Source organism: Aricia agestis, chromosome 5 (assembly GCF_905147365.1).
Source record: "Aricia agestis chromosome 5, ilAriAges1.1, whole genome shotgun sequence".
NCBI lineage: Eukaryota > Metazoa > Arthropoda > Insecta > Lepidoptera > Lycaenidae > Aricia > Aricia agestis.
In genome coordinates this window covers 18,333,414-18,360,603 of record NC_056410.1, presented here as the reverse complement: position 1 = coordinate 18,360,603, position 27,190 = coordinate 18,333,414, and the positions used below count along the sequence as shown (strand labels likewise).

At 34.8% G+C, this 27,190-nt stretch overlaps 1 protein-coding gene across 1 annotated transcript in view; it reads right to left on the bottom strand.

Annotated features, from left to right (window-relative positions):
• The window catches only part of LOC121727451 (carbonic anhydrase 7-like), a 30,530-nt gene extending 14,957 nt beyond the window's left edge, over window positions 1-15,573 (bottom strand). The window contains exon 1 of the mRNA XM_042115320.1: window positions 15,510-15,573. Coding sequence (XP_041971254.1) covers window positions 15,510-15,549 — 40 coding nt within the window. The 5' untranslated portion in view covers window positions 15,550-15,573. The remainder of the gene's footprint in view (window positions 1-15,509) is intronic.
• Window positions 15,574-27,190: the final 11,617 nt, after the last annotated feature.

Genomic DNA, 27,190 nt, shown 5'->3' with positions numbered 1-27,190 from the left:
GAAAACCCTCGTGGATTTTAATCGGAAGTTTAGTGGTATAACTATAATCAGTTATTACATTAGGTAAATCATTTATCTCGCGGGAACCGTACATTTTTACGGGATAAAAACTATTCTATGTCCTTTCCCGAGACACGAAGTTTCTCCATACCAAATTTCAGTAAAATCTGTTCAGCGGTTGGGGCGTGAAGAGGTAACAGACAGACAGACAGACAGACCGACAGACAGACGGACAGACAGACCGACAGACAGACACACTTTCGCATTTATAACATTAGTATGGAAGTATGGATAACGTGAAAAAATGTAATAGTCAATGTAGTAAACAGTAATCTCAACCAAGTTCAAATAAATAAACTCAACCAAGTTGAAATAAAATTATTTGAACTTCGTTGAGTTTAGCACCCATATTATTTCTAACCTTCAAAGTTGGTGTTATTTGTATGGGAGGACAGTACGAATTAATCGTCAATAAACAATGTAAGACACCATTAAGCCCGAAGTCAATTACTGAGACTAAAGCCATGACTGATTCGCCGGAAAGGTGCGATTGTTTTAGTGATTCTATCAACTACTACGTGTGATTGTGGGGTTTTTCATTCAGAGAATACCGTTAGACACAATTAAAGACGTTAGTGGAAGAACCAGATAACTAACATTTTATAACAAAAGAAAAATTACATTTTGGCTACATGTAAAATCCTATTTTTTTTCATTTGAAATCATTTTTCCGGTCCTAAAGCCTCTAGTCAGGGAGCCCTAGAACATTTTTTTTATTACTTACAAGCTAATTTTTTGTGAGTAGCTTCATTTTGACAAGACAAACAACTTTTTCATCTGCAAAAAATCTTGAAAGTGGTACCTAACAGAGATAGAAAGGATTTCATACTTTGATTTGATGGTCCTAAAATATGGATTGTTCTATTTGTAGGACAATGTTACTCTTAAATTATGTAACTATTAACCTACAAATATACAAAAAATCAGCTGGCTAGGTTTCCGTTTTAGAGTTGTGTAGTCAACCAAGTTTTGTTGATTACAGAACCCTAAAACGGAACCCTAACCAGCTGATTTTTTTGTTACATAATTTAAGAGTAACATAATATTTTAGGACCATCAAATCAAATTACGATATCATCTCTGTTAGCTACCACTTTCAAGATTTTATGTTGCTTACCTGCTTCTTTCTTACTGACGACTTCAATTGAGATTTAAAACTCAGCCTCAAAAGGTAGAGTAGGGTATACACAAAGTGAGACGACCAAAAAGTGAGGAACACCGTCCTCACTTTTTGGTGAGTGAACTTTAAATGAGTTTAAAATATAGTTACTTACCGAAAAATTAAAAAAAATATACATTTTGTGAATAAAACGATTATACAATCTATTAGTTCATACTTTGTTTTCCTATTTATAACTGTAACATGCTAAAAGGTAGAAAAAACACAATAACAAAAGAAAAATACTTTTTCACAGTTCATGTCATTTAAAATTTTCTTTGTTCAGAAGGCTAAGGTTTTTCAAACCTCGATGACTGTCGCCATGAATTATAAAAGGCTTTGCTTCGCCGCATGGCCATACTTTATTATTCAATAGATAGACAACACAATGGCCACTAAGAAATTCATACAAAACACACTTCGATAATGCCCTGATTTACTATTCCAACCCATTACAACTTGAATCAACAAAGCTGAAAAACTGCAAATCAAAGTTTGTTGGAACCTTTTATTGTTTGGATTTTCTTGGTGCACTTGGCGACGTTTAATAATTACTTAGGAGTAGGGTACTTTACGTGCCGCTGAAGGTATGGACATACTTTGAGTTCCGGAAAAGGACATAGAATACTTTTTATTCCGGAAAAATGTACGGCTTCCGCACGATAAACGAATTTTGTGGCCAACGGAGTTGCGGGTGTTATCTAGTGATTAAAATATACGTCGCCTCAGTACGTTTAGAACTTTTTAGGTAAAGTGCATGACTTATCTTTCTTCTTATTTGGTTTAATCTCTACCTGATACACATCCGTATAGAGCAACCTATATATTTGATACTTGTAAGCTCTACACATGGCGGTGCTCGTCTGTGTGACATAAACGGCACGTGTGCGAATGTAGTAAAACATTGCCAGCAATTGTTTTGTCAACACGCGATGACGAGCCATCGCTCAGATTGACTGCGATTATTTCGATGCGCTATTTTAGAAATCGTTGTGTAACTTCTTCCTATGGCGAGATGTCTATCATTACGCGTTTGCAACTTTGGCTGGTGATTCGCTTTTACTTTTACAAAACAACAGTAAAATACTTTTTATGTAACACGACTGGATAAACTGATCCTATGATAAGAGATTGTAACCTGCATCGCTCGAAACAGCGACAATTTACGTGGGTTTCCTGTGAGGCCGTGGTATGAAAGTCGAGTCAACCACTTTCCCACGGCCGTGGCTTTAATTTACTTGTAATGCAGTGCAACAGCTTTTGAATTTACTGTAATTGTAGTGATTGCTTCTTGGTAGGTGATTGCAGGCTTAGGCCTTAGGGTCAATTCAGACAACAACGCGACGCGAAGATGCATTTCTAAATTTATATGGAGTTGACAGATTTGCGAGACGTCTCACGCTCAAGAAATCTGGCAATTCAGTACAAATTTAGAAATGCATCTACGCGGCGCGTTGCGGTATGAATTGACCCTTAGTAAGTTTATGTCAGTTACGCGTAATTGAGTAACCTTAACGCTCGTTGATTGAGGGCCAAATAAAAAATAATTGTTTTCTTAATCGTAATTAGTAATGTACCGAATATCCGAATCCGTGGATATCCACGAATTTTTGACCGATCCACTTTCATCGGGATATTTGTGACGGCAATATGTTAGATAAAGACACCATTCATAATCAGAAGACACGAAATCATGTAATCGTAACTAATCGTTTATTCAACAGCCTTTCTCCTAACAATTTCACACCAAACGTTGAAAATTGCACCACAGATAAAACGGTCTCATTAGGAAACAATTTATTCGTGATCGACAGTGTCGCGGCTAAAAGTTTCACCTGCCAATGAGCGCTTGCGAAAATCAAGGAAGCGGGTTTGTAAGGTGGAATAGGCCTGTCACTATCTCCCTACGCGGTTGCGCAACATTCAAGTATCATTTTCGCTCAAGCGCAGTATAACTCGATTTCAGACTCCATTTTTGAACTGTCAATTAATAAAGCATAATTTTAAGCAGCTTGTTAAAAACTAACAAGCAATGGAAACTAACTGCAACTACTTTATTATATGATATAGATTATATAGGTAGATATATAAGATAACTCATAATAGACACTTTTATCTTCAAGTAGTTAAAGTTAATTATAAAGTGTTTACTTCATTGTAAATCATTGTAGTCATGTAGACTTCATTTAAATTTTAAACAATTAGTCAGGCATGGAACCTGAAATTAATTAAAAAATTCCATATTAAGCAATCTTACATTTTTGTCGTTGTTCACATAAATTTCTGAAATGCCAATATAATATTAGTAGTAACCGTATTAGAAGTCAATGAGATCAGCAATGGTATGTAGAGATAAAAAAGTCGTGGAAAAATCGAATCCAATAAAGTTTTTAAAATTGTCTCGAAAACACCAGTTGTATCACGTATACAGCACCAAAAATGATATGTGCATGACTCATGTATCATGATGCCTTTAGGAGTCAGAGATTCCCTCAGAATTGTGCAAAAATCTTACTCATGAAACGTGACCACAGCACTATAGCACACATATATATATATATATATATATATATATATATATATATATATATATATATATATATATATATATATATATATATATATATATATATATATATATATATATATATATATATATATATATATATATATATATATATATTCTGACTTGATGAAGCATAGCAAGATTGTTCCTTTATTTAAAGCCGGGACTAAATCGGATCCCACTAATTTCAGGCCTATATCGATTCTACCGACCTTTAGTAAAATATTTGAAAAAATTATTTTAAAACAATTACTAGTGCATTTTAATTCAAATAATTTGCTGCACGATAACCAATACGGATTTACTAAGGGTCGATCCACAACGGATGCTGGTATAGGACTTCTTTGTAGTATTTTTGAAGCTTGGGAGGAGTCGCAGGATGCCTTAGGTGTGTTTTGCGATCTCTCCAAAGCCTTCGATTGTGTTGAGCATGCTACATTGATCAGGAAACTGCGCCACTACGGCATAAAGGACTCTGCTCTCAGCCTTTTGACTTCTTACCTTAAAAATAGGACTCAAAGGGTTGAGGTAAATAGTAAAAGGTCCAATGGAACCAAAATAGAATTAGGTGTCCCACAGGGATCTATCTTAGGCCCATTTCTTTTTCTCATCTATATAAATGACTTACCTTATCTAGTAAAGGATAATAATAATGAGATAGTGCTTTTTGCTGATGACACTTCACTTATTTTTAAAGTGAAGCGACAACAGTCGAACTACGACGAGGTAAACAGTGCTCTCTCAAAAATAGTACATTGGTTTAATGTTAATAACTTACTTTTAAATTCTAGTAAAACTAAATGTATAAAGTTTACTTTGCCCAATGTTAGGCAAGTCCAAACCAATGTGCTATTAAATGATGAGAAGATGAATTTGGTAGATAACACTGTATTCCTAGGTATTACACTTGATAGTAAATTACAGTGGGGTCCTCACATTGCTAATCTAGCAGGTAGGCTCAGTTCTGCAGCATATGCAGTCAGAAAAATTAGAGAAATTTCTGACGAAGACACGGCACGATTAGTATATTTTAGTTATTTTCATAGTAGGATGTCATATGGAATCCTTTTATGGGGAAACGCTGCCGACATTAATACAATATTTGTGCTGCAGAAGCGAGCCATACGTTCTATTTATAAAATGTCTGCTTTAGAATCTCTGAGAGATAAATTTAAAGAAATTGGTATTCTAACTGTTGCTTCTCAATACATTTTGGATAATGTAATATATGTTAGAAAAAATATAAATAAATTTAAAGTTAAAAGTGACATTCACTGTAGAAATACTAGAAATAAGCACAAGCTGGACATGCCAGTGATCAGACTTAGTAAAGTCAGTAAATCTTTTAAAGGTCAATGTATACGCCTTTACAATAAAATCCCAGAAAACGTTCAAAATCTTTCCATTAATAAATTTAAAAAAGTAGTCAAAGAGCGTTTGTGTGCCAAAGCTTATTATAAGGTCAATGATTTCATAGAAGATGGCACATCTTGGGAGTAGGATGGCTTCTTGCAAGGCTACTTCTACATTATTATATTATGACTTACAATTATGTATGTTGACATTGTATATAATATTAAGTTACAAAATTGTAAACTTTATTTTAAAAGAATAATTTTTCTCTCACTTTTTTGGTAAAAAGTGGAACCCGTGCGAGTTTCTTACGCCGGTTCTTCTCGCCGGGGTAGTTCCCGAACCGGTGGTAGGCATCAGGTAGACATTCTGAAAAAATTTGATTCAAATTTACTCAGAAATAAAACATTTTTTATTTTTATTTTATTTATTTATATATATATATATATATATATATATATATATATATATATATATATATATATATATATATATATATATATATATATATATATATATATATATATATATATATATATATATATATATATATATATATATATATATATATATATATATAATGCCTATATAGCAGTAAGTGTAATCTCGGAATCGGCTCCAACGATTTTCATGAAATTTAGTATATAGGGGGTTTTGGGGGCGATAAATCGATTTAGCTAGGATTTAGAAATCTGATGCTGCGAGTGTCCATGGCCGACGGAAGTTGCTTTCCATCAGGTGACCCGTTTGCTCGTTTGCCACCTTATTTCATAAAAAAAAGTCTTCATTACTGGTAGATAGTCGGTATCAATATTTTCAATGCTAATGCATTCAAAATGCATACCTACAATAAAATAACATTCTACTTAATGTTTAATTCAAAATTTGGCTCTACGCAAGACTATAAAATATAATTGTACTAATAGGCACTTAGAGATCGCATTTGGTGCCGGTCCAAAACGTGCATTTGTTTTAAATATCGTGTAATTGTACTGCAATTAATATCGTACTCGTCACGTTTATGTACTATCAGAGAAGTTGATTCCTAGGCAGTTGGGGGACGTAGTTTGATCAAACCCAGCTGACACTCGATAGATCACAAATAACGTTGAATTGACATAACCCGACAAAATGACTTACGGCCATTCCCAATATTTGATCTATCTCTGATTTTGCCCTACTAGAGATAGGAATAGCTCACATTAGACATTAAAGACATATATTTTATGTCAATTGTGAGCTATTCCTATCTCTAGTAGGGCAAAACCAGAGATAGATCAAATATAAGAATAAGAATAAGAATAAGAATAAGAAAAGTTTATTTTGTACATCACACAACACAACATTTACAAAGGACGAGAAAACCAGGACACAGTACAGTACTTAATTTACATTATATTGTGTGATCTCACAAAAATGGACCCCAGCTCAGCATAAGCAGCAAGTTGCTGCACTGATTTTCTGCTGGGACCAATGAGTGACCTCACAATAATAAAGTGTGGACAATATCATTAGGAACTAGAAACATATTTAATATTAAATTAAAAATACTTAAATACTAAATAAATTAATAAAGAAAATAAGAGCTACAAGATAAAAATTATTATAACATGACGTGCGGCGTGCTTAACATTGGGAGAAAAAAAAAAAAAAAGAAAAGAAAAAGCTGTCAATTTTCATTTGTCTATGACATTTGACGTCTGGAACAATGATGGGTTAAAACACTCTGACATTGGCAACTCACCGAGGCGGCCATTTTTAAAAGAAGAAGAAAAAAAACAAGATTTTTATGCATACCTACCTTATTCTGTGAAAATAAAACTGTAACGTGGTTTCATACGTGGCATAACCTATTCAAATATGATGTTATTACAATAAAATTTAAACCTGTGGAGTGAGAACAGGCGTATAACTATACATCTCCAGAGTACGGAGATCGTGGAACAAATAGGCTAAGATTGCTCATGGCTGTCCCGCATTCCGACCATGGACCAACCCTACACCGCAGCCAGAGGTGCATCCATCGAAAGGTACATATTACGCAAAAAGATGTTGTAACTGAAGCAAATGTGTTTTATAATGTTTGCTAAATGTTTTTTTTGTTTTCAGCATCCTGAGGGGAGGTGGAAGGTTGTTCCAACATCGGGAAGCAGCGTACCTGAATGATCCACGAAAAGCTACAGTCTTATGAACTGGTGTCAGGATCCGGTATTGGGAGGCACGAGTACGGTTGTTGATATCACTTGCCCAGGCCAGCTTCTCATATAAGTAGGATGGACATTGTGTGAGGATTAAATCAAATAGAAGAGCAGCAAAGTGGAGCTTTCTACGTTCTTTCATCTTAAGTATGTTGGCCTTGTTAATAAATGGTGTGACATGTGTTCGTGGGGGGATAGTATAACAAAAACGCATACAGGCATTCTGGACCCTCTGTACAAGCCTCTCTGTTCTGGCAAGTATAGCATGACCAATAACTGTGTCGGCGTAGTTCAATTTCGAGAGTATGAGAGTATCACAGACCCTGATTCTAATATCTTCGCTCAGGTAGGTGCGATAATTGTAAAGAGTTTTTAGTCGATAAAAGCAGCTTCTTACTACCTCGAGCATGTGTTGTTCAAACTTTAAGTTAGAGTCAAAAAGAACACCTAAGTTACGTGCGATATTTACTTGCTCAATCTCTTGTCCTGATATCATGATCTTTGGTTTTTTTTCAATAATATCAGCAACTTGTTTTCTGGAGCCCAGTACAATGTATTTTGTTTTGTTGGCATTCAGAACTAGACCACAAGAGTTGGACCAGTCAGCTATTCGTAGAAGGTCTCCATTTATTTTAGAAACAGCCTCATCGAAATCTTTAGGGCAAAAACTTAGGTAGACCTGGGTGTCATCTGCGTACATGTGGTACCTGCTGTGAATTATATGTTGACAAATATCCGCACTAAATAGGATGTACAGTAGGGGGCCAAGGATTGATCCCTGAGGAACGCCTTGATCCACACTAGCATCCGAAGAGTAGGATTTACTGCCATTACGATTTATGATTTCCACCTTCTGTAATCTATGTTTCAGGTAGCTAGAAAGCCACTGTATTACAGAAGGTTCAAAACCATAATATTTAAGCTTGCTAATAAGAAGGGGAATATTAATTGTTTCAAATGCCCTCGAATAGTCTAATAAGACCAGAATAGTACCCTTTCCATTATCCTGAGCAGATAGAATGTTGTCTAAGACGTCTAATAGAGCAGTAACAGTGCTATGTTTTCTCCTAAATCCAGACTGGTACTTAGGCAAAATTTTATTAGCTTCAAGGTAGTTCATTATTTGTTTGTGCACCACTTTTTCGACTATTTTAGAGAGGCAGGGAAGAATGCTAATAGGGCGGAGGTCTTGGAGGGAACGAAATATCGCGAACGGCCGTTAGTCCGCCAACTGCATAAGATCAATTATTTCTTCAATAATACATGCAATGAAGATATTAGTTTATTATGTAGAGAACACAAATAAAGTTTTTAATAGGTATTAGTTCTTACTAGATAACGCCCGCAATCTCGCAGGAAGACACACAAGTATCCTATGTCCTTTCTCGGGACTCAAAGTATCTGTAAGCCAAATTTCAGCTAAATCAGTTTGGGCGTGAAAAGGTAACAGACAGACAGACACACATTCACTATTTTTTATAATGTTAGCATGAATGTAATGAAATAAAGGCATATAGAGCATAATATACAGGTTTCGTCTATTATATCTATGGTCAAAATAGAGACCGTAAAGGTTATTACAAGCTACTTCAATTCGCGACCATGTCGGTGATGTAATTAATTAAAATAAATTATAATAGTTAAAAAACTAAAAAAAAACGCTTTTTTTATCTTATTTTTTTGTACACAAAGTTTCGAATTAGTTAGACTGCTGGAGATAGGTAAGAATCGTGTTCAAAGATTCCGTTACATACATACAGGCCAAGCTAATAAAAGTTTGTTAATATTTGTATGTAGTGCCATTGTAGTGCACACATGACGGGTCCCGACTATTTCGCATTAGGGCAGGAAAAAAAACATAGTGGTTGGCAGAAGCTTCAGACGAAATCTAATGCAGCCTACATAGAGTTTATTATTTGGACTAGGTTAATGTTTGGACGGAAAATTAATGGCTGGCTGGCTCCTGTAAGATGGTAAATCGTATTTTCCTTTTTAGGATTCCGTAGTTAACAAGGAACCCTTATAGTTTCGGTCTGTCCGTCCGTCCTGGGAGTGGAATATAATTGACCACACAAAAATGATCAAAAACTAGCCGTACTACGGAACCCTATATTGCGCATGGCCCGACACGCACTTGGCCGGTTTTTAGTTTTGTTTTAGATGTTTAAGAGAAAAAATTATAAATCAATCGTAAATGTGCGTAGAGTAAGGAAGATTGTATAATGTATAATGTATATTGTATAATGTATATTATAAAATGTAGTCTTATTGGGTCAAATAAAGGTTAATTTATTTATTTATTATTTTAAATAGAGCACCCGCGAGGTGCCTGACTTTTAGTTAAGTTGTGATTTATTATAGATTCAGATTTTTTTTGTTATTATGAAAGCGATTTTAGTTACGTAGGTAATTTTGTATTTACCAGTAGTTAATTACTTATACCAAATGTTAGATAATATATTGGCAAGGCGATGCATGACTCGTCTTACCCAATGCATAATTAGGACACTATGAGAGGATTTCAGATGAATAATATTAGTGTCAGCATGCATATCATATTGCGGTAATGACTCCTCATGCCCTAAAAACCCTTATTATCAGTACTTGGAAGTTGATACTGCTAGAATGCACGTAATATTATAAGGAAACTGCATTTGGTCCCCATAATGCACTATCGTATTTTATGTCGTCGATGTCATCTTCTTTTTCATTTTCATCATCTTATTTTGGAAAGTACAAAGCATTATATTTTCGTAAAATCAAGTCATTGCAGCACATTCCTGAAAATAAATCAATTGAAAATTGGGAAATTTAAAATGTCAATCTCCAACTTCCAAGCTAATATCCTCAAACAAAAGACACACAAACAAGAAACAAGACTGGTGAAAAATATAATATTTCAGAAATTTTGTGGAATTATATTACGGGTTCATGACGCCGCGCTGGGACGCATTACGCTTTCCTGCACAAAGCACAAAAAAATAGATGCCCTTTCGGCGCTGCTACTTTTACAGTGAACTCTACATAAGGGACACATTCAAACCCTAAAGTTTATTTTATCGCTTTGTTTTGTTACACCCTGTATTATGTACATCGAGGAAATTGATTCCTAGGCAGTTGACGGACCTATGTCGTGTGTCGGCTTATGTCAATTCAATGTTAGCTGTGATCAGTCGGATGGGTTTGACCAAACGCGACTAAATTATTTAGGTCCGCCATCTGCCTACGCCTAGGAATCAACCATATCCAGTTTACTGTAATATCCCATCACCCATGTGAATTTTGCAGCCCAAACATTGCCAAAGTGACATTAAAATATTTTTAGTACTTATTATCAAACTATTTAACATGTTTATTTCTATAAAAATTAACTTTAAAAAACTGTAATGTACCTTGTAACCAAAGGACGTTTTTTTGCATAAACATTTTATACAATTAACGACAATTTTCATACCATTAGGTATGAAAATTGTCGTTGTACCATTGTAAAAAACAAATAGTTACCAATAATTACACTATTACCAATCTATTACAATAGGCAATGAATAAATTGCGCTAAATTTCCTTGTACAAATTATAATAAATCAAGGTAGTGAAAGTTTGTCTTGTTTCCTGAAAATTATAAATAGTATAATTATTGTACTCTATTAGGAAACACAATAGGATAATGCGGTTTTTGCTGTCCGTACCTATATTTAAAAGTTTATTAAATTCCATTTTCAAATGCTTCCACTTTTTAAAACTACGTGTAGGGCAGTTCCATGTAAAAGTCTACCATAAACTAAAAAAATAAATACCTGATTTTGGTATTAAAAATACTTAATTATAGTCACAACATTATGGTACTATTAAGATTTTATAGAAGCAACAATTTCTAAGCACTACTTTTCTAGCAAAGCTGCCATTTATGAGTTGATGTCGTGAGGCTCGGATGAGTGTGGTTTTGTGTGATGAAGTTCTGACTTAGTTTTCACGTTATGTATTTTAAATTCTTGTCAAATTTTGTTACATACTGATTGTTCAAACAATTAAATACCGATATAGCTTTTGAGATTCGAGAAACTTCATTTTTATAAAGATATAATAGGCTTGTAAGATCACAGTGTCGAGTTGTAGTGTCGGTCATATAAAAATCATTACTTTTGTCTATAACTACAGTAAAATTACTTTTACATCAACAAAATTAGAAACTTTCCTATGTGACGGCGTTACTCAAATGATACCGGCATTAAAAATTTGTCATCTTTTTTTATAACACCTAACTCTAAAAAATATTTTTGTAGTGTCGGTCACATTATAGAGTCGATCATGCCCAAAAGTAGCGTTTTGTTTGTTATTTTTGCTGATAGATGGCGAAAACAGCTACAGAAAGCTGAGAGAGAAGCAGAAAGCTAAGTTATTATTTTAAGAACCTACCAGATCACCTCAAAGTCAAATAAAATCCAAAATTTTGCGATGTCTGGAAATGGGAAGCAATTGCCACAACAATCTGGCAGTAGGATATGAGATTATTACAGATATCGCAAGAAAATAAGATAAAATTATTGATTTTTAAACTTTTTTAAACTTTATTTAACGTAAGATAGACCTGCAGAACTGGAAACCTTCTAAAGTAATAGCGACTAAAACTCCATAGTGTCTGGTCGTTTTTACCTCTATAGGGCTCATATAATGGAAAATTTTTAGCTTAAAAAAATTACGAAAGTCTGCCTATCGCTGCCTCTTGAGTTATTATGTTAATAGTTTTTGAGTAGATTTCGTGTTGAGTTATTTTTTGACTAATTATTAGTGATTTCGTTTTTGTAACGTTTAAGTTCAAAAAAAGCATTTTAATGAATTAACTAATTACTGATTAGCTTTTATATACTTTAAGAGTTCGTACTGTACGTGCTGAGATACATAAATTTTAAAGTTTAATGTAAAACTACCGACTTTTACCTACACAAAGTGAGTGTAGTGTCGGTCACGTTTTGGGCTGTAGTGTCGGTCACAATTTCTTTTGCTAATAAATAGTTTTTTTAAATAACTTACAGGTTATAGGTAACCATTTTATAATATTTTGTTTCATGCACTTTCGATAAAAATACAAAGTAGAGTTATTTAGCACACAGAGAGGAAGATTATAAGTGTTTACAAACACTCTCGGAAACTACTTCCTTTTGCATGTAGTTGGTCACGTTTATGTTTGACTAAATAAATGCTATTTGAAAACAACAGTGTATACCATTTTTTCTACATAAGTTAACTTGTTTTATCTGCTACAAAGCCATCTTAAAATTGATACTAACAACATGATAGTAACCATAATATATGAAAAAATAAAACGCAAGTCGTATCAAATGTAGAGTCAGTCACATATGGAATTGCCCTGTATCAAATTCCATTTTCAAAATAAGCAAGATAGAAATATTTCATGAAATAGCCTAAGCTAAAGGCTTTGAAATCATATCAAACGGGTCGCAAAACTTCATAATAAAATAATGAAATTTTTTGAGTGGTCTCGCGTGGCTTAGATACTTAAGAACTGGTAAAAAATGTGTTTATGAGCTCTACAATACAAGCCGAGCAGCATATTTTATTTGACGTCACTATTCATCTAAACTTCAAAAACTACGTACTAGCTAAAAAATTGAAAAAAAATAAGAAATGTCTTGTGATTTAGTAAACAAAGCAGTAAAATTTGATCTGATTAGATCAGTTTTCTTACGTTAAAATTCGCGAGTCTGTAACTATCCAAGGTGTAGAGATGCATCCATACTTTTGAGTATAAGTATTGACTCATACTATAAATGCGACAGTGCGTCTGTCTGTCTGTTCTTCACGCCCAAACCGTTGAACCGACTCGCTGACATTTTGTGTAGATGATGAGTCCCGGGAAAGGACATAGGATACTTTTTATCCCGGAAAAATGTACGGTTACCGCGCGATACTTTTACGCGATAATTTTAGCGCAACAGAGTTGCAGGTGCCTCTAGATTTAATACAATTGTATGACATTGCTTAAAATTATTGAAAACTCAAAACTTAATTGATTCGTAACTTTATAGGACTATATAGTTACGTATGTAGTACCTATAATAGCTGGTTACATAATATATAATGTATTATATATTATGTAACCATCAATATATACATAGACTAGTCTATACATCTTGTATAGATATATAAATAAAATTGGAGTGTCTGTTTGTAATATTGAAAGAACCGTTTTTTACTACATGCATATGAATATATAATTATATCATATATGCTACATACACCAAAACAACATTTTTTACAATTTTTGTCTGTATGCCTGTCTGTCTGTATGTCTGTCTGTCTGTTTGTTCCGGCTAATCTCTGAAACGGCTGGAGCTATTTTGCCGGGACTTTTTTTGGTAGATAGCTGATGTAGTAAGGTGTAACTTTACTTTTTCACCGACTTCCAAAAAGGAGGAGGTTATATTTTAATTTTTTCATACTTGTTAGCGGACTATCCATCTTTGTTATTATACTATGTTGACGCGGACGAAGTCGCGGGCAACAGCTAGTATAATAATAACGAGAGTCTATCTATTTTCCTCTGAACCAATTAAGTTTCTCGGGAAAGAAAAATAAATAGTTTTCGCAGCAAAATGTAAAATTAATTAAGTATGTGATAAAAGAGTTAAAAGACTTTGCGCTAACGAAGTCGGGGCAACACTTATAAATATTACGTATCTATTTCACGTACATAAACGGAAATCATTAATTCATTATGGTCAGGCCCCGGCCAAACTTATCACTCCTGAATGATTCACGACCGCGGATCGTTCACCCAAAATACGTCATACAATTACACGAACAGTTTACATATAGTAGAGGATAAGTAGGCTATTGAAAATTATCAATATCGAGAAATGTAATATAATGTCACCACAGTAGATATATACTGGTAATGTCGAACGGTAAAGGAAAACATCGTGAGGAAACCCGCACATGGTTACTCCTAGACGTATTGACCTGCTCATTCCTCTGGACTAGGCCGACTATGTTGAGAGAATGCCGTACTATGTGCGGCCGGCAAACATTTTACACGCGACAATTTTTTTATAAAAATAAATCTAAATATATATGAAAAACCTTTAAAAGATAAATAACGGTCCTAATAACGATGAGTAGAGAAACGTGTAAATAATACATAATTCACATTTAATGAGACAAAAATATCACGGAGGTTGTACATACATGATAGAGAACATCATAATGAATTATAATATTAATTCATTTATACTATTTAAACATGGAAAGTTTATATTAGTTAGTTATGATAAAATTATAATAAAAATGCAGCTATTACTAAAATATGTATATAGCTACTAGATATACGTAAGTTAAACTTTAGTCATAAGTAGAGCTTTTTATCTTTACATCTATACATCTATTTACACTTAAACACTACGAATAATAAAAACTATTTATTATTCGTAGCATATACACACATATAAATAAAATTGGAGTGTCTGTTTGTAATATTGAAAGAACCGTTTTTTACTAAATGCATATGAATGTATGTAGGGTACAGACACAAAAACAACATTTTTTACAATTTTTGTCTGTCTGTTTGTTCCGGCTAATCTCTGAAATGGCTGGAGCGATTTTGACGGGACTTTTTTAGGCACATAGCTGATGTAGTAAGGAATAACTTAGGCTACTTTTTAACCGACTTCCGAAAAGGAAGAGGATGTATTTCACTTTTTTTATAACTTTGGAACCCTAAAAAGGGTATTTTGTTTCTGTTTTTTATTATCTTTGTTATCACATTTTGCTGACGCGTACGAAGTCGCAGGCAACAGCTAGTCATTACTGAAATACCTTAGAATCGCAGATTTTTACTGTTTTAATTGTTAATAAAAATAATGGTTAAATATAATAAATAATATTTTCAATAGAAAAAATTGTTCTGCTAATTCGATCGATAAATAAGCGAGAATGTAGAGTCGTGAATCGTCAAATCAAAGAACCTGCCAATAATCACCCGGCAAAATGGGGATAGTGAAATATGTTTTAGGTCAACATTAAAAATAATATTTTTAGATAAATTCTTCTATATTTATTTCAGGTTTAAAATCCAAAACGCGCCTGATTTTGTTTTTCTAAAAATTTACCTACTTTACTTTTCGTTTGAAAACACGAATTTCTAACACAAACATACCTTGAATCAGGGCCAGGCCGAACAGAAACAACAACAACATTTTAGCACATAACACTAATAATTTTAATTAGCCTTTCGTATGTTGAAATGACATTAGCCACTTTGCTGTGTCTGTGGTACCGGGAGCCGGTATGGTCAACAGACAGCCCTAGACTTTTACTGTTACTGGATTTTTTCCGTATCTAGTACGAATCAAGTCAATTCAAGTTATAAATCTTATTGTAAATTGAATAATCTTTATTCACTTTCAACCATTTCTATATAAATACTCAATTATAGCTAACATAGAACTTTCAACATAAAGTACTGTGATATTAGATAAGTTTCGGTTATAATTTTAATTACAACAACATTTGGAAGTAATCAATATATTTTATTTACAACTTATCACATTAGGTTTAAAATACAACTCAAAATTCAAGTGCCACCATACATATTTTTTACACAAAACATGATCATAAATCACATGATCATAAAACAAAGAACTGCCACAGCAATATGGCGCAGTTTTGAATGACTCGTGTTTAAATTTTTTCCACTAAAGCTGCGCGAGTTTTGGCGTCACTAGTCGGCCTGTTTCTTCTTTATGCATTTGTAACGTGTTAGAAAGGATAGGGTGATATACAATTTAAACAATGACGTTATTTAGAGCGCGAAAAACCTAAAACTGTTACCCATACCGGGTCCCGGTATGTCAACGTAACGGGCGAATATGTGTTTATACCGGGAGCCGGTATTTCAACATACTAGAAGTTAATAATGAAAAAAGAATAATATTCATAAATTATAAACGGCGCGGCGCTGTTGGCGCGAGGCGACTGCTCGAGACAGTAGTTTTCCCGCGTTTATACCGACAGTTGGAACTGGCAGACATTTCCCCATGTTTACACCGTCATTACTTTATTCTTCCGTTTTAACTTCTTACATCCATACTTAACATTATAAATGCGAAAGTTCTGTCTGTCTGTCTGTTACCTCTTCACGCCCAAACCGTTCAAGCGATTTGGCTGAAATTTAGTACGGAGACTTTGAGTCCCAGGAAAGGACATAGGATACCTTTTATCCCGGAAAAATGTACGGTTTCCGCGCGATAAACGAATTTTTACGCAACGGAGTTGCGGGCGTCATCTACTTACTTTATTTTTCCGTTTTAACTTCGTACATGTGTAAAAGTTTTGTGGACAAGTACGAGGGCTGCTATTTATGTATCCGGAATTAAAAAAAGAAACAAACATATATCATTTAATATGGTTTTATTGCTTTTCAAAATATTTGCCGCGATGATCGACACACTTTTGCATACGCTGGAACCAATTTTCATAGCACTTTTTCCATTCTGATTGAGGTATCTCCAAAACGTGCATTTTGAACGCATCAACAGCCTCTTCGCGGCTCGAAAAACGTTGACCACGTAATTTGTTCTTCGCGTATGGAAATAAAAAGAAATCGTTAGGTGACAAATCAGGGCTGTACGGCGGATGACCAGTCAATTCGATCTTTTGACCCTCCAAAAACTGAGTTGTTTCAGCTGAGGTGTGACAGCTAGCATTGTCGTGATGTAATATGATTCTGCGTTGTCGGTTGTCCTTTCTTATTTCTTCAAAGACTTCTGGTAAACAAATGGTCGTATACCATTCAGAATTAACCGTTTTACGATTCTCTAATGGCACTGTAGCCACATGTCCATTAATTCCAAAAAAACAGGCGACCATTTGCTTCAAAGTACTTTTTGCACGAGTAATTTTTGTTGGTTTCGGCTCATCTTGGAACACCCACACCGTTGACTGTTGTTTAGTTTCGGGGTCATATGTATAGATCCAAGATTCATCACCTGTGTAGATATTATAAATGGCTTTTGACGTACCACGGTTGTATTTTTTTATCATTTTTTTGCACCAATCGACACGAGCCCGTTTTTGATCGATTGTCAAGTTGTGCGGAATCCAACGCGAACATATTTTTTTTACAGCCAAATGTTCGTGTAATATCTTATGTATGCTCGTCATACTTATGCCCAAGGACGCCTCTATCTCGCGATATGTAACATGACGATCACGCATTATTAGTTCCCGCACAGCATCTATATTTTGTGGGACAACAGCTGTTTTTGGGCGACCTTCTTTATTTTCATCCGTGAGCATAGACCGCCCACGATTAAACTCACTGTACCAGTGATAAACAGTGGTTTTTGATGGTGCTTCATCTCCAAAAGTTGCGGTGAGTTGAATAAAGCACTGTTGTTGATTTAGCCCACGCCGAAAATCGTAGTAAATCATTGCACGAAAATGTTCACGCGTTAAATCCATGGCAAATGAAGACACGCAATTTTCAAAATGACGCCACAATGGAAAAATAATTGACAGTCACATGAAACAAAATGTATTCTTCAACCAAAGAGTTGTATTTTCAAATGTTGTAATTACTTTTTAAATATTGTTCTTGTAAGTGGCCAGTTCCGGATACATAAATAGCAGCCCTCGTAGCTTTAGTAAGGGAGACCGGGGAGAGTTGAATATAGGGGATAGGTAGGTTAACTTTCTCAGAAATTCAAGCTTTTTGAAAGTGTTAAATTACTGAATTCGAAGAATATCCGTTTTTCGTGGTCTGAGTGATAAAAAAGTGAGATAAAACGACTTTTAACGCAAGGGAAATATCTTAATAATTCGAATTTTTAACTACTACTAGTCAACTTACCCTATAGTCGACTAGCCCGCGGTCACCCCTACATACTACAGTCAATAAAAAGAAGAAACGGTAGCGATAAAAAATTACCAGTATAAAATGTTTATTAAAAGGAAATGTAAACAATACAATGTGCTTACTTTTACATAATTATTGGGCACCTAATTTTTTAAGTTAATGTGCAGCCGTTAATTTGCATTTTAATGATGCATTGTGTCGTTAAAATTTTCAGAATTAGTTAGTACCTAAAGAAACCTAAGTGATAGTCCTAAGTAACTGTTTCGGTTACTTAAGTCATTGGTCTTAAGAGGATATACCAGGGGCGAGAGAAATTGAAAATAGGTATTTGAAAATGTATTTTTGTGTTGTCTCACCAATCTCAAGTCTCCCACCGCAGAGCGCGATAGAGACAAAAGTTGTAATAAAAGAACAGAAAATCTTCGATCCATTGTCCTTTGATTCCTTCTCCAAAATTTAACCGATTTAAGTACTTCTTTCATTAAGAATTAAAGCAAGGCTTGAGCTGTGTTCCTGTTTTTTTTTTGTATATTTTAGCCAGTTTTGTTTTCTGGGTGTTTGAACACAGAGGAAAATCTTGCCTTTTTTTGGGTTTTTGGACGTTCTTATCTTTTTTAATAATAAAATTATGAAAAAAAAAGAAAACATAGGGACATGCTTAAAGCGGCCATAGATATTCAGGAAAAAATCATAACTCTACCGGCATTATCCAGGGAGGAAACAGGTGAGAGCGTTTGTATGGAAAAACTGCGGTGTGGACTACTCTTAAGCCGTTCTCAGTTTTCAGTTAACTGACTTGTCGTATCACTATTCACTTGTGTTGCAGCCGTTGTACCCGCTGGATGTATGTGCGTGATTTGAATGACTTTATGTTCTCTATGATTTTTATCATAATAGAAAAGTAGAGCACCTATGTAGAGGACAGAGGTGTTACCTCTACATAGCCCATAGGTGCCCAACATATTCTATTCGGGTGCAACTAATGGCACATTATAACTATTCATTATAGGTACGCCTTTGACAATAAGACCTAAGGGCTAAGCAGATAGTTTTACTATTTCATTCCTAAAATTGTAAAAGAAACGCTTTTCAAACAAATCACTCTAGGTAAACGTAAAAAATTTCATGGGTGAAGAGGCTCTATAAAGCAGCTTTAAACTATAGGTATATAGCTTTAAACTTTCCGTTAAAACTTTTCAACTTTAAATAAGTAATATTATAGGCAATAGCCGTAGTCCTTTTGCCCATAGCTATTAAATTTCCGCGGTCTACAGCAGTGCCTTGCTCTTCAGTCGTATTCCTCATGTCTGAGGATCGTGACCTCCCCCTTCCATGACCTTTCTTCTTATGGTCTTACGCCAGCTGTTCCTATCCTCGGCCACTCGAAGAGCGTCGTAGACGGTGGACTCGAGTGTGGTGCGGATTTGATCGGACCAACGCATGGGACTGCGACCTCGTGGTCGTTTTCCCTCAATCTTGCCAGTTACTATGAGTTTTTTTTGTCTTCTTTTTTTCTGACTATGTGTCCGAAATATTCTAAAATGCGTTTGAGCGAGATTATAGAGAGTCTTGTTTTTATGTTTAGTTGAGCCAGAATGGAAACGTTGGTTCTGAATGCAGTCCATGGGATTCGGAGCATTTTTATCCAGCACCACATCTCGAAGGCGTCGATACGTCTGCGGTCTGCAGACTTCAGAGTCCATGTCTCGGATCCATAAAATAAGATGGAGAATATGAGCGTGTGTAGAAGTTTCGTCTTGGTTTTTTGCGAAATCTTTCTGTCACGACAGGTTTTATGAATTTGAGACATGGCACTCTTAGCCATCCCAATTCTCCTACGTATGTCTAGTTCGGTCTTCCTACCTCCTGATTAATTTCGTTGCGGATCCCAACTCCCAAGACTGTTTATGAGTTTAACTTGATATCACAACAAATGTGTTCGTGAAGTTGTGGCTGGTTGGTACTGTTGATCTTAGCTTACAGCAGGGCCGTATTTTTTACTAGCTGTTGCCCGCGACTTCGTCCGCGTCAGCAAAATGTGATAACAAAGATAATAAAAAAGAGAAAAAAAATCCCTTTTTTAAGGTTCATTTATAAAAAAAGTGAAATAATATATCCTCCTCCTTTTCGGAAGTCGGTTAAAAAGAAGACTAAGTTATTCCTTACTACACCAGCATGTGCCAAAAAAAGTCCCGACAAAATCGCTCCAGCCATTTCAGGGATTAGCCGGACAGACCGACATACAGACAAAAATTGTAAAAAATGTTGTTTTGGTGTCTGTACCCTATATACATTCATATGCATTTAGTAAAAAACGGTTCTTTCAATAAGTATTACAAACAGACACTCCAATTTTATTTATATGTATAGCTATGTATAGATGAGTACTATTATAGGCCACTTTAATTTTGTCGCTTCTATGTACGCACTACGAACTCTGCCGCCAACCTAGGACGCTGCCGAGTGCTGACCATAAACCGTGGCCTATACTGCCTATATACATAAATCCAGCCCTAGTAGACAAGTGGCAAGCGATTATCGTAAACGCTAACAAAATGTAATGAACACTAATGTACACCATACATTTTGTGGCGTTGGCGTTTACGATAATCGCTGTCTATACTATAATATCTATAATCTAGGCCCTCTGAGCTGTTCATAGGCCAATGCCCGCCTGCAGGTGATAATGCCGATTGCGTGCATCGTATCTTCCGGCCGTGAACTTGGCCGGAAATGCGATCTGGCAGTGGTTCAACACGCTAGTCCACTAGTCGCTATGCGCATTTGGTAATGCATAATAATTATTAAGCATTTAGTAGACATCATTTTTTTTTTCATAAAGTTAGGGGGAAAACGAGCAAACGGGTCACCTGATGGAAAGCAACTACAGTCGCCCATGGACACTCGCAACATGAGAAGAGCTGCAGGAGCGTTGCCGGGCTTTAAGAGGGAATACGCTATTTTCTTCAAGGTTTGCAGGTCGTATTGGTCTGGAAATACTGCTGGCATCAGTTCGTTCCAAAGTTTTACTGTGCGTGGCAGTTACGCGAAAAATACTCGGTGCCCAGTGGAAGACATTATGGTGATGAGTGATGACTGATGAGGATGGTATATTCGATATTATATATTATGAAGATGAAATATTTGGCGCAATCACCATTCACCCGGGTAGGTGGCCTGTTACTAGATACTAGAAAACTTAATTTTCTATGCCTCAAACCTTTAATTAAGGCACCCTAAAACGTTATTGATGACTGTTTTATTTTACCCCCTTCGGAACTGCAGACTAATTACTGACTAGGTTATAGGTTAGTCTGCAGCTCCGAATAGCCTTATCTTTAAAGAAACAAATTTCAAAAATATTTTTAAGGCATTTATATAATAATTAGGCAAAGACGTATCAGTTCCAGATAGTCTAGTGCAGGGGTCGGCAAGTAGTTTTAGGTGGGGTCCGGATACTGTGGAAAATTTTTAACGAGGTCCAGGAAAAAACACACTTGTGCTATGTAGCTTAAAAATATTATTCTAATTAATAAAGGTGTACATAATTATACCTTATCTATGTATTAATTAATAATTGATACTTGTAACTTGGTATTTAAAATACATAACAAATTACAATATTTCGCGGTCCGAGATTCGTCCTTTCGCGGTTCGCCTGTTGCTGACCTGAAAGGCTTCACGGCAAACAACGCAAGTTTTGTAGGAAATAATAATAATAATAATATCTATGGACGCTTCACACCACGTCAGTCTGGCCCCGTGCTAAGTACCTGAAGGACTTGTGTTACAGGTACCAGACGACGGAAATATATTTAATACTTTTATACTACTTATACATATATTTAAGATTTTTTTTATATGATACACATATTTAATACACATCCATGATCCAGGAACATTGAAAGCTTTTTGTTCCGTCGGTGGGATTCGAACCCACGACCCCCGTCTTGAGCCGGGGGTCGTGGGTCTTCCGAGCCGAATGTTTTGTGACTGTTCCAGGACAGAACAGCGTAGATATTTAACACTTATAAGTTAAATGATCTATCTATACCTACAATACACTGTGTGGATCTTTTCAGCTGTCCTATGGTCTTATTATTACTTAGGACTGCTGTAAATATTAAGCCTTAGTAATAAAAAGCTACGGTCCTTTTAACATCGGCCTACAACTACACAGTTGGTAATAGCTATAACAACAGTACCAACGTCCTACCTACATCCTACAGCGAAAGCGAGCTTGCTTTCACTTTAATCCCGTAGGCCGTACCTATATTTGCCACCTGTGCGGCCGCGAGTGTAGAGCCCTTCTAGAGAGACGATAATAATTAGTGACCTAGCCAAAATTTTATGGTAGTGATAATTGGCATTGGTAGAGTCCTTATGTAAGAGGTAACAGACCTAGCCGTTCTAAGTACTTACATTACGGAAAAATATCCATAATATTATATTTTGACCTTTCACACCTTAAGAGGAGTCCACACCGCCCTTTTTTCCATACAAACGTTGTCCCCTGTTTCCTCCCTGGATAATGCTAGTAGAGTTATAATTTTTTTCCTGAATATCTACGGCCACTAATACAATGTCCCTATGTTTTCTTTTTTTCATAATTTAATTATTAAATAAGATATGAACGTTCAAAAACCCAAAAAAAATGGCCAGATTTTCCGCTGTGTTCAAACATCCAGAAAACAGATTTGGCTAGATTATACAAAAAAAAAATAAAACATAGGAACACAGCTCAAGCCTTTCTTTAATCTTTAATGAAAAAAGTACTTAAATCGGTTAAGTTTTGGAGAAGGAATCAGGGGACAAAGAATCGTTGATTTTCTGGATTTTCTGCAGTTGTCTCTATCGCGTTCTGCGGTATAAGCTTGAGGTAAGGGAGACAGCTATAGATATTATACGTACTTTTTTTTAATTTCTCTAGCCCCTGGTGTATCTTCTTAAGGCTTTAATAATTATTATTTATAGAAATATATGAAATATTGTACGTCGGTAAGTAATAAATCTACTCCTAACCACTCCAATAATTAAGTAAGTACCTACATTGTATTTTACATTGTCAGTACCTACATTGTTAGTACCTACATTGTCAGTAAGAAATAGGTAACAATTTGAATACAAAGTTTAACAGTGTAGTGTTACCACTTACCTATTAAAAATTAATGAATGTTTTGAAACATTCGATTGAAAAAATGTGTAATAGTTATAAGTATAATTATGTATAATACAATTTTTTCCATATTTTGCTTCTAAGAGTAGTTACACAGTACAAGTATATTAGTAATAGTAGGTATACTATCCAAAAGTATTTTTAATTTTTAAATTTCTTACATAGGTATAGGTAGAGGTACGGTAGGCATATTTACCACAAGTTTTTTAACTTCAAGGTAATTCGTATAACAGTTTCAACATAAAGAAAACTGAAATTAATTTAATTTAGGTTATCGTGTCATAAATTAAACCCAGCATAATTTAAATAAGTAAAATTAAGCGTCTGCAAACCAAGAATAATTACTTATTGTAAACATTTTCGCGTTGATTTTATATTGCCAAAAGACGGTAAATATGTTAATTTGAGTGAATCTCAATTCAAAAAAAATATTTTAAATGTTCTTTGCATGGGCTTGGGCCTTGGTTACTAAGTCTTGAGGATGTGATGACGGCATGAAATAACCAGAATATAAGATGGTACCTACAGGATGTAACTATACAAATTGACTTTACTTGGTTACTTATCACTTTGTTTTGTTACACCCTGTAGAGTTCCCAGTGAAAGTAACAACACTGAAAGAGTAAAGACTCCTATGTTTTTGAGAAATGCCCATACAAAAATAAAAAAGGTACCTACACTTTCAACACTGCTGCTACATTCACATTTCACAGTGAACTCTGCTTAAGGTAAATAGGTACTATTATCTATTCTGTGGCATAAGGGACAGATATACACCCTAAACTCTAAACTTCACTTAGTTTTGTTACAGCATGTATTACTTACATCCGGTATACAGTATACCATGGAGTTTTTTACTGATGGTAACTATGAACTTGACCTCAACTCGAACATTCTTCACGTCGACCAGAAAATATTTTATACCTAGTATTATTTGTCCTACAAACCATTCTGCTTTACCTCGGAGTTTCTAAAATGAGTCTTATATCGTCCGCACACGGTCCTGTCATAGGTAACACGTTTCTCAAAACAATTTCCTCGTCACGTCCTTACTAAAAAACTCAGGATTGATGAGAGCAATCAAACAAAATGTTATGGACTTCACACATTTATTGTATTTTTGTCTAATAAAAATACCTTTATCGTTAAACTATATATATCTACATCAATTGACCGAGTGTCGCGCGCACCGGAGAAACTCAGTGCCCGTGTTGGTCTAACACTAATATAAACCCTATTTTACAGCCCCCTAGCGTAATTGAAAACTAAAATTTGCCAAAACTAATCGACTGGACGCTTATTGCACTAATGAAGTTACACACGAAAGGGAGCGTTCAAGTGTTACGTAACGCGGGTTTACGTGATTATTCAGTTTACTTAAGACACTATAGTCTACAATACACCCTATCGCCATACAAAACACATGAAGATGCAAACACACTAACAAATATTTTGTATTACAATATTGTCTCAAACTGTTGCTTATCAAGTAAGCGTGCGCCCAAAGGGGGGAATCTTAATTCATTAAAATTGCATTCCGTATTGCTTGAACGCTCCCAAATCGATTTTTATCGAGATACATCTCGGCCAAGTCTCGATTTAAAGAACGGCTGTGTATAAATTATCTATGTAGTTATACTTGGCAGAATTTTGGTTCTCACTGAATAAAGCATTAAATAAACACAATTGGTTTAACCGAATCTATTCGCCTTAAGGTGCAATAATTATAGCGTCATGTTTCTGACGCCAAAAAAAAATTAAAAGAAGCTTTAGGGGCCATCCACATATTATTACGTCACACAACATTTAGGATTATTTTGTACCTATTTAAGCTAAAACATAATATTATGTGTATGGACCCTTAGACTTTTCCATGCGACAAATAAATGACTTATATAAAAATATTCGTTTTTTGTAACTCATTATTATTAAAATACAAAACCTAGGGACAAATAGATTAAGCGAAACCTCAATGCAATCATACAAAACACAAAACGTCAGCTAAATCAATCGTCGATCCCAAAATAAACTACTTAATCTATTTATATACAGCATAACCGAAAGTACTTAAATAATTAACAAGCTTTTGTGATTAAAATAAATTACAACAGCAAAAATAAGCGAAATTGTGCATGAAATACATCGGGCTATTTTATTCACTGTTAAGAACTTCATTGTAAAATTACAATTTGTAATCAATTCAAAAATCCACTAAATCTTTAACTCTCTTACTAATAAAAACATTTACACAATACCTTTACAAGATCTGCTAATCTTTATCAGGCATATTATTGGAAAAGTCACATGACAGAAAAAGAGGACCTAGCATAGTTAAAAACTTCTTAAATGTTTAATATTAGTAAGAGAGTTAATGTTAAGACTATTTTAAACGTCTGACATACCTAATCCATCGAAACAGTAGTATTGTAGTTAAGTAAGCTTTGTAAGGTCAAAATAAAATGCACTATCAAAGAAGTTGATTCCTAGGCAGATGGGCGACCTACGTAGTTTGGTCGCGTTATGTCAAACACAGGCGATAGTTCACAATTAACATTGAATTGACATGATCCGACCAAATGACGTTGGTCTGTCAACTGCCTAGGAATCAATTTCCTCGATGGTACAACAGTATACTGTTAAGTACGAAGACATACCGATTTATTTGAACACGATTTTGCGTTTATGCGAACTAAGTTTCCTAAAGACAAACCCTCTCACAAATAAAAATATTTACTCAACCGTTAACGTTTTCAAGGTACGTTGTCTTTTACTGTCGTATGACATTGCCAATGTGCCAGAAGAAGACAAGAAAACCTTGTATAGTTACTCGGTGTTTGAATAATTGTATAAGTATGAGGGAAAGTTAGTTTAGGATATTTTCCAAAGTGTTAAATCGTCAATAACCACAGAAATATTCGAGCCTTTACGAAGCCACTGAAAACCATTACATTATATACATGTTATATACATACACCATTGATATTATAGTCCGATTTATAAAATATTGGCAATCTCTCTTAACATCGACATTGGTAAAAGAACAATAAATTTGTATTTCACTTTAACACGCCTAATGTGAAATGTACAGAGCTACACACAGCATACATAGTATGTACAAACGCAACTATATACACAAATATACATGGCAAAGGGTACACCGATCGGTCTGAACCAATAAAGGTACATTTTGTACAACTGTCTACTTTTGATATTAAGCACCAAAACGATTTTACAAATTATACACATCAGTTACATCATGATAGTATTATAACATTATAAGCAGTTTTTGTACTAAGGTGAATTGTCTTTCTGCTTTTGGGCTGTTATTTTAGACCTTTGCCAATTAATATATAACTTTATGGAAATATAACGTGACCTTGTTTCACACCACTGGAATCTTCATTTAAAGGGGGTTCAAACTTTATAGTAAGCCTGATTTACGTCGGTGCCATCGATATTCATGACAGCCAGCAATCGCTCGCGCGATTATTGCTAGTGGATTGTTGATCGCTATTTTTACGTTATAAGGTAAAAATAGCGATCAACAATCCATCGCTAGAATGAGATACTACCACCAACTACTGGAGCAATGTAAATCAAAACTTACACTACAACATTTGAAACACGCATTTTATCCAGTTTAAAAGTTGTTAAGGTGCGATCTTTTGGAATCGAATCTCACTGAAAATTATTGTCGTTAGTCTACTGACACTTTACCAGCAACTTTAAAACTAGAAATTCGTAACCGTTTACACAGGACCCTTATTATTTTATGTAGAAGTGGAATATATCTAATTAGATACAT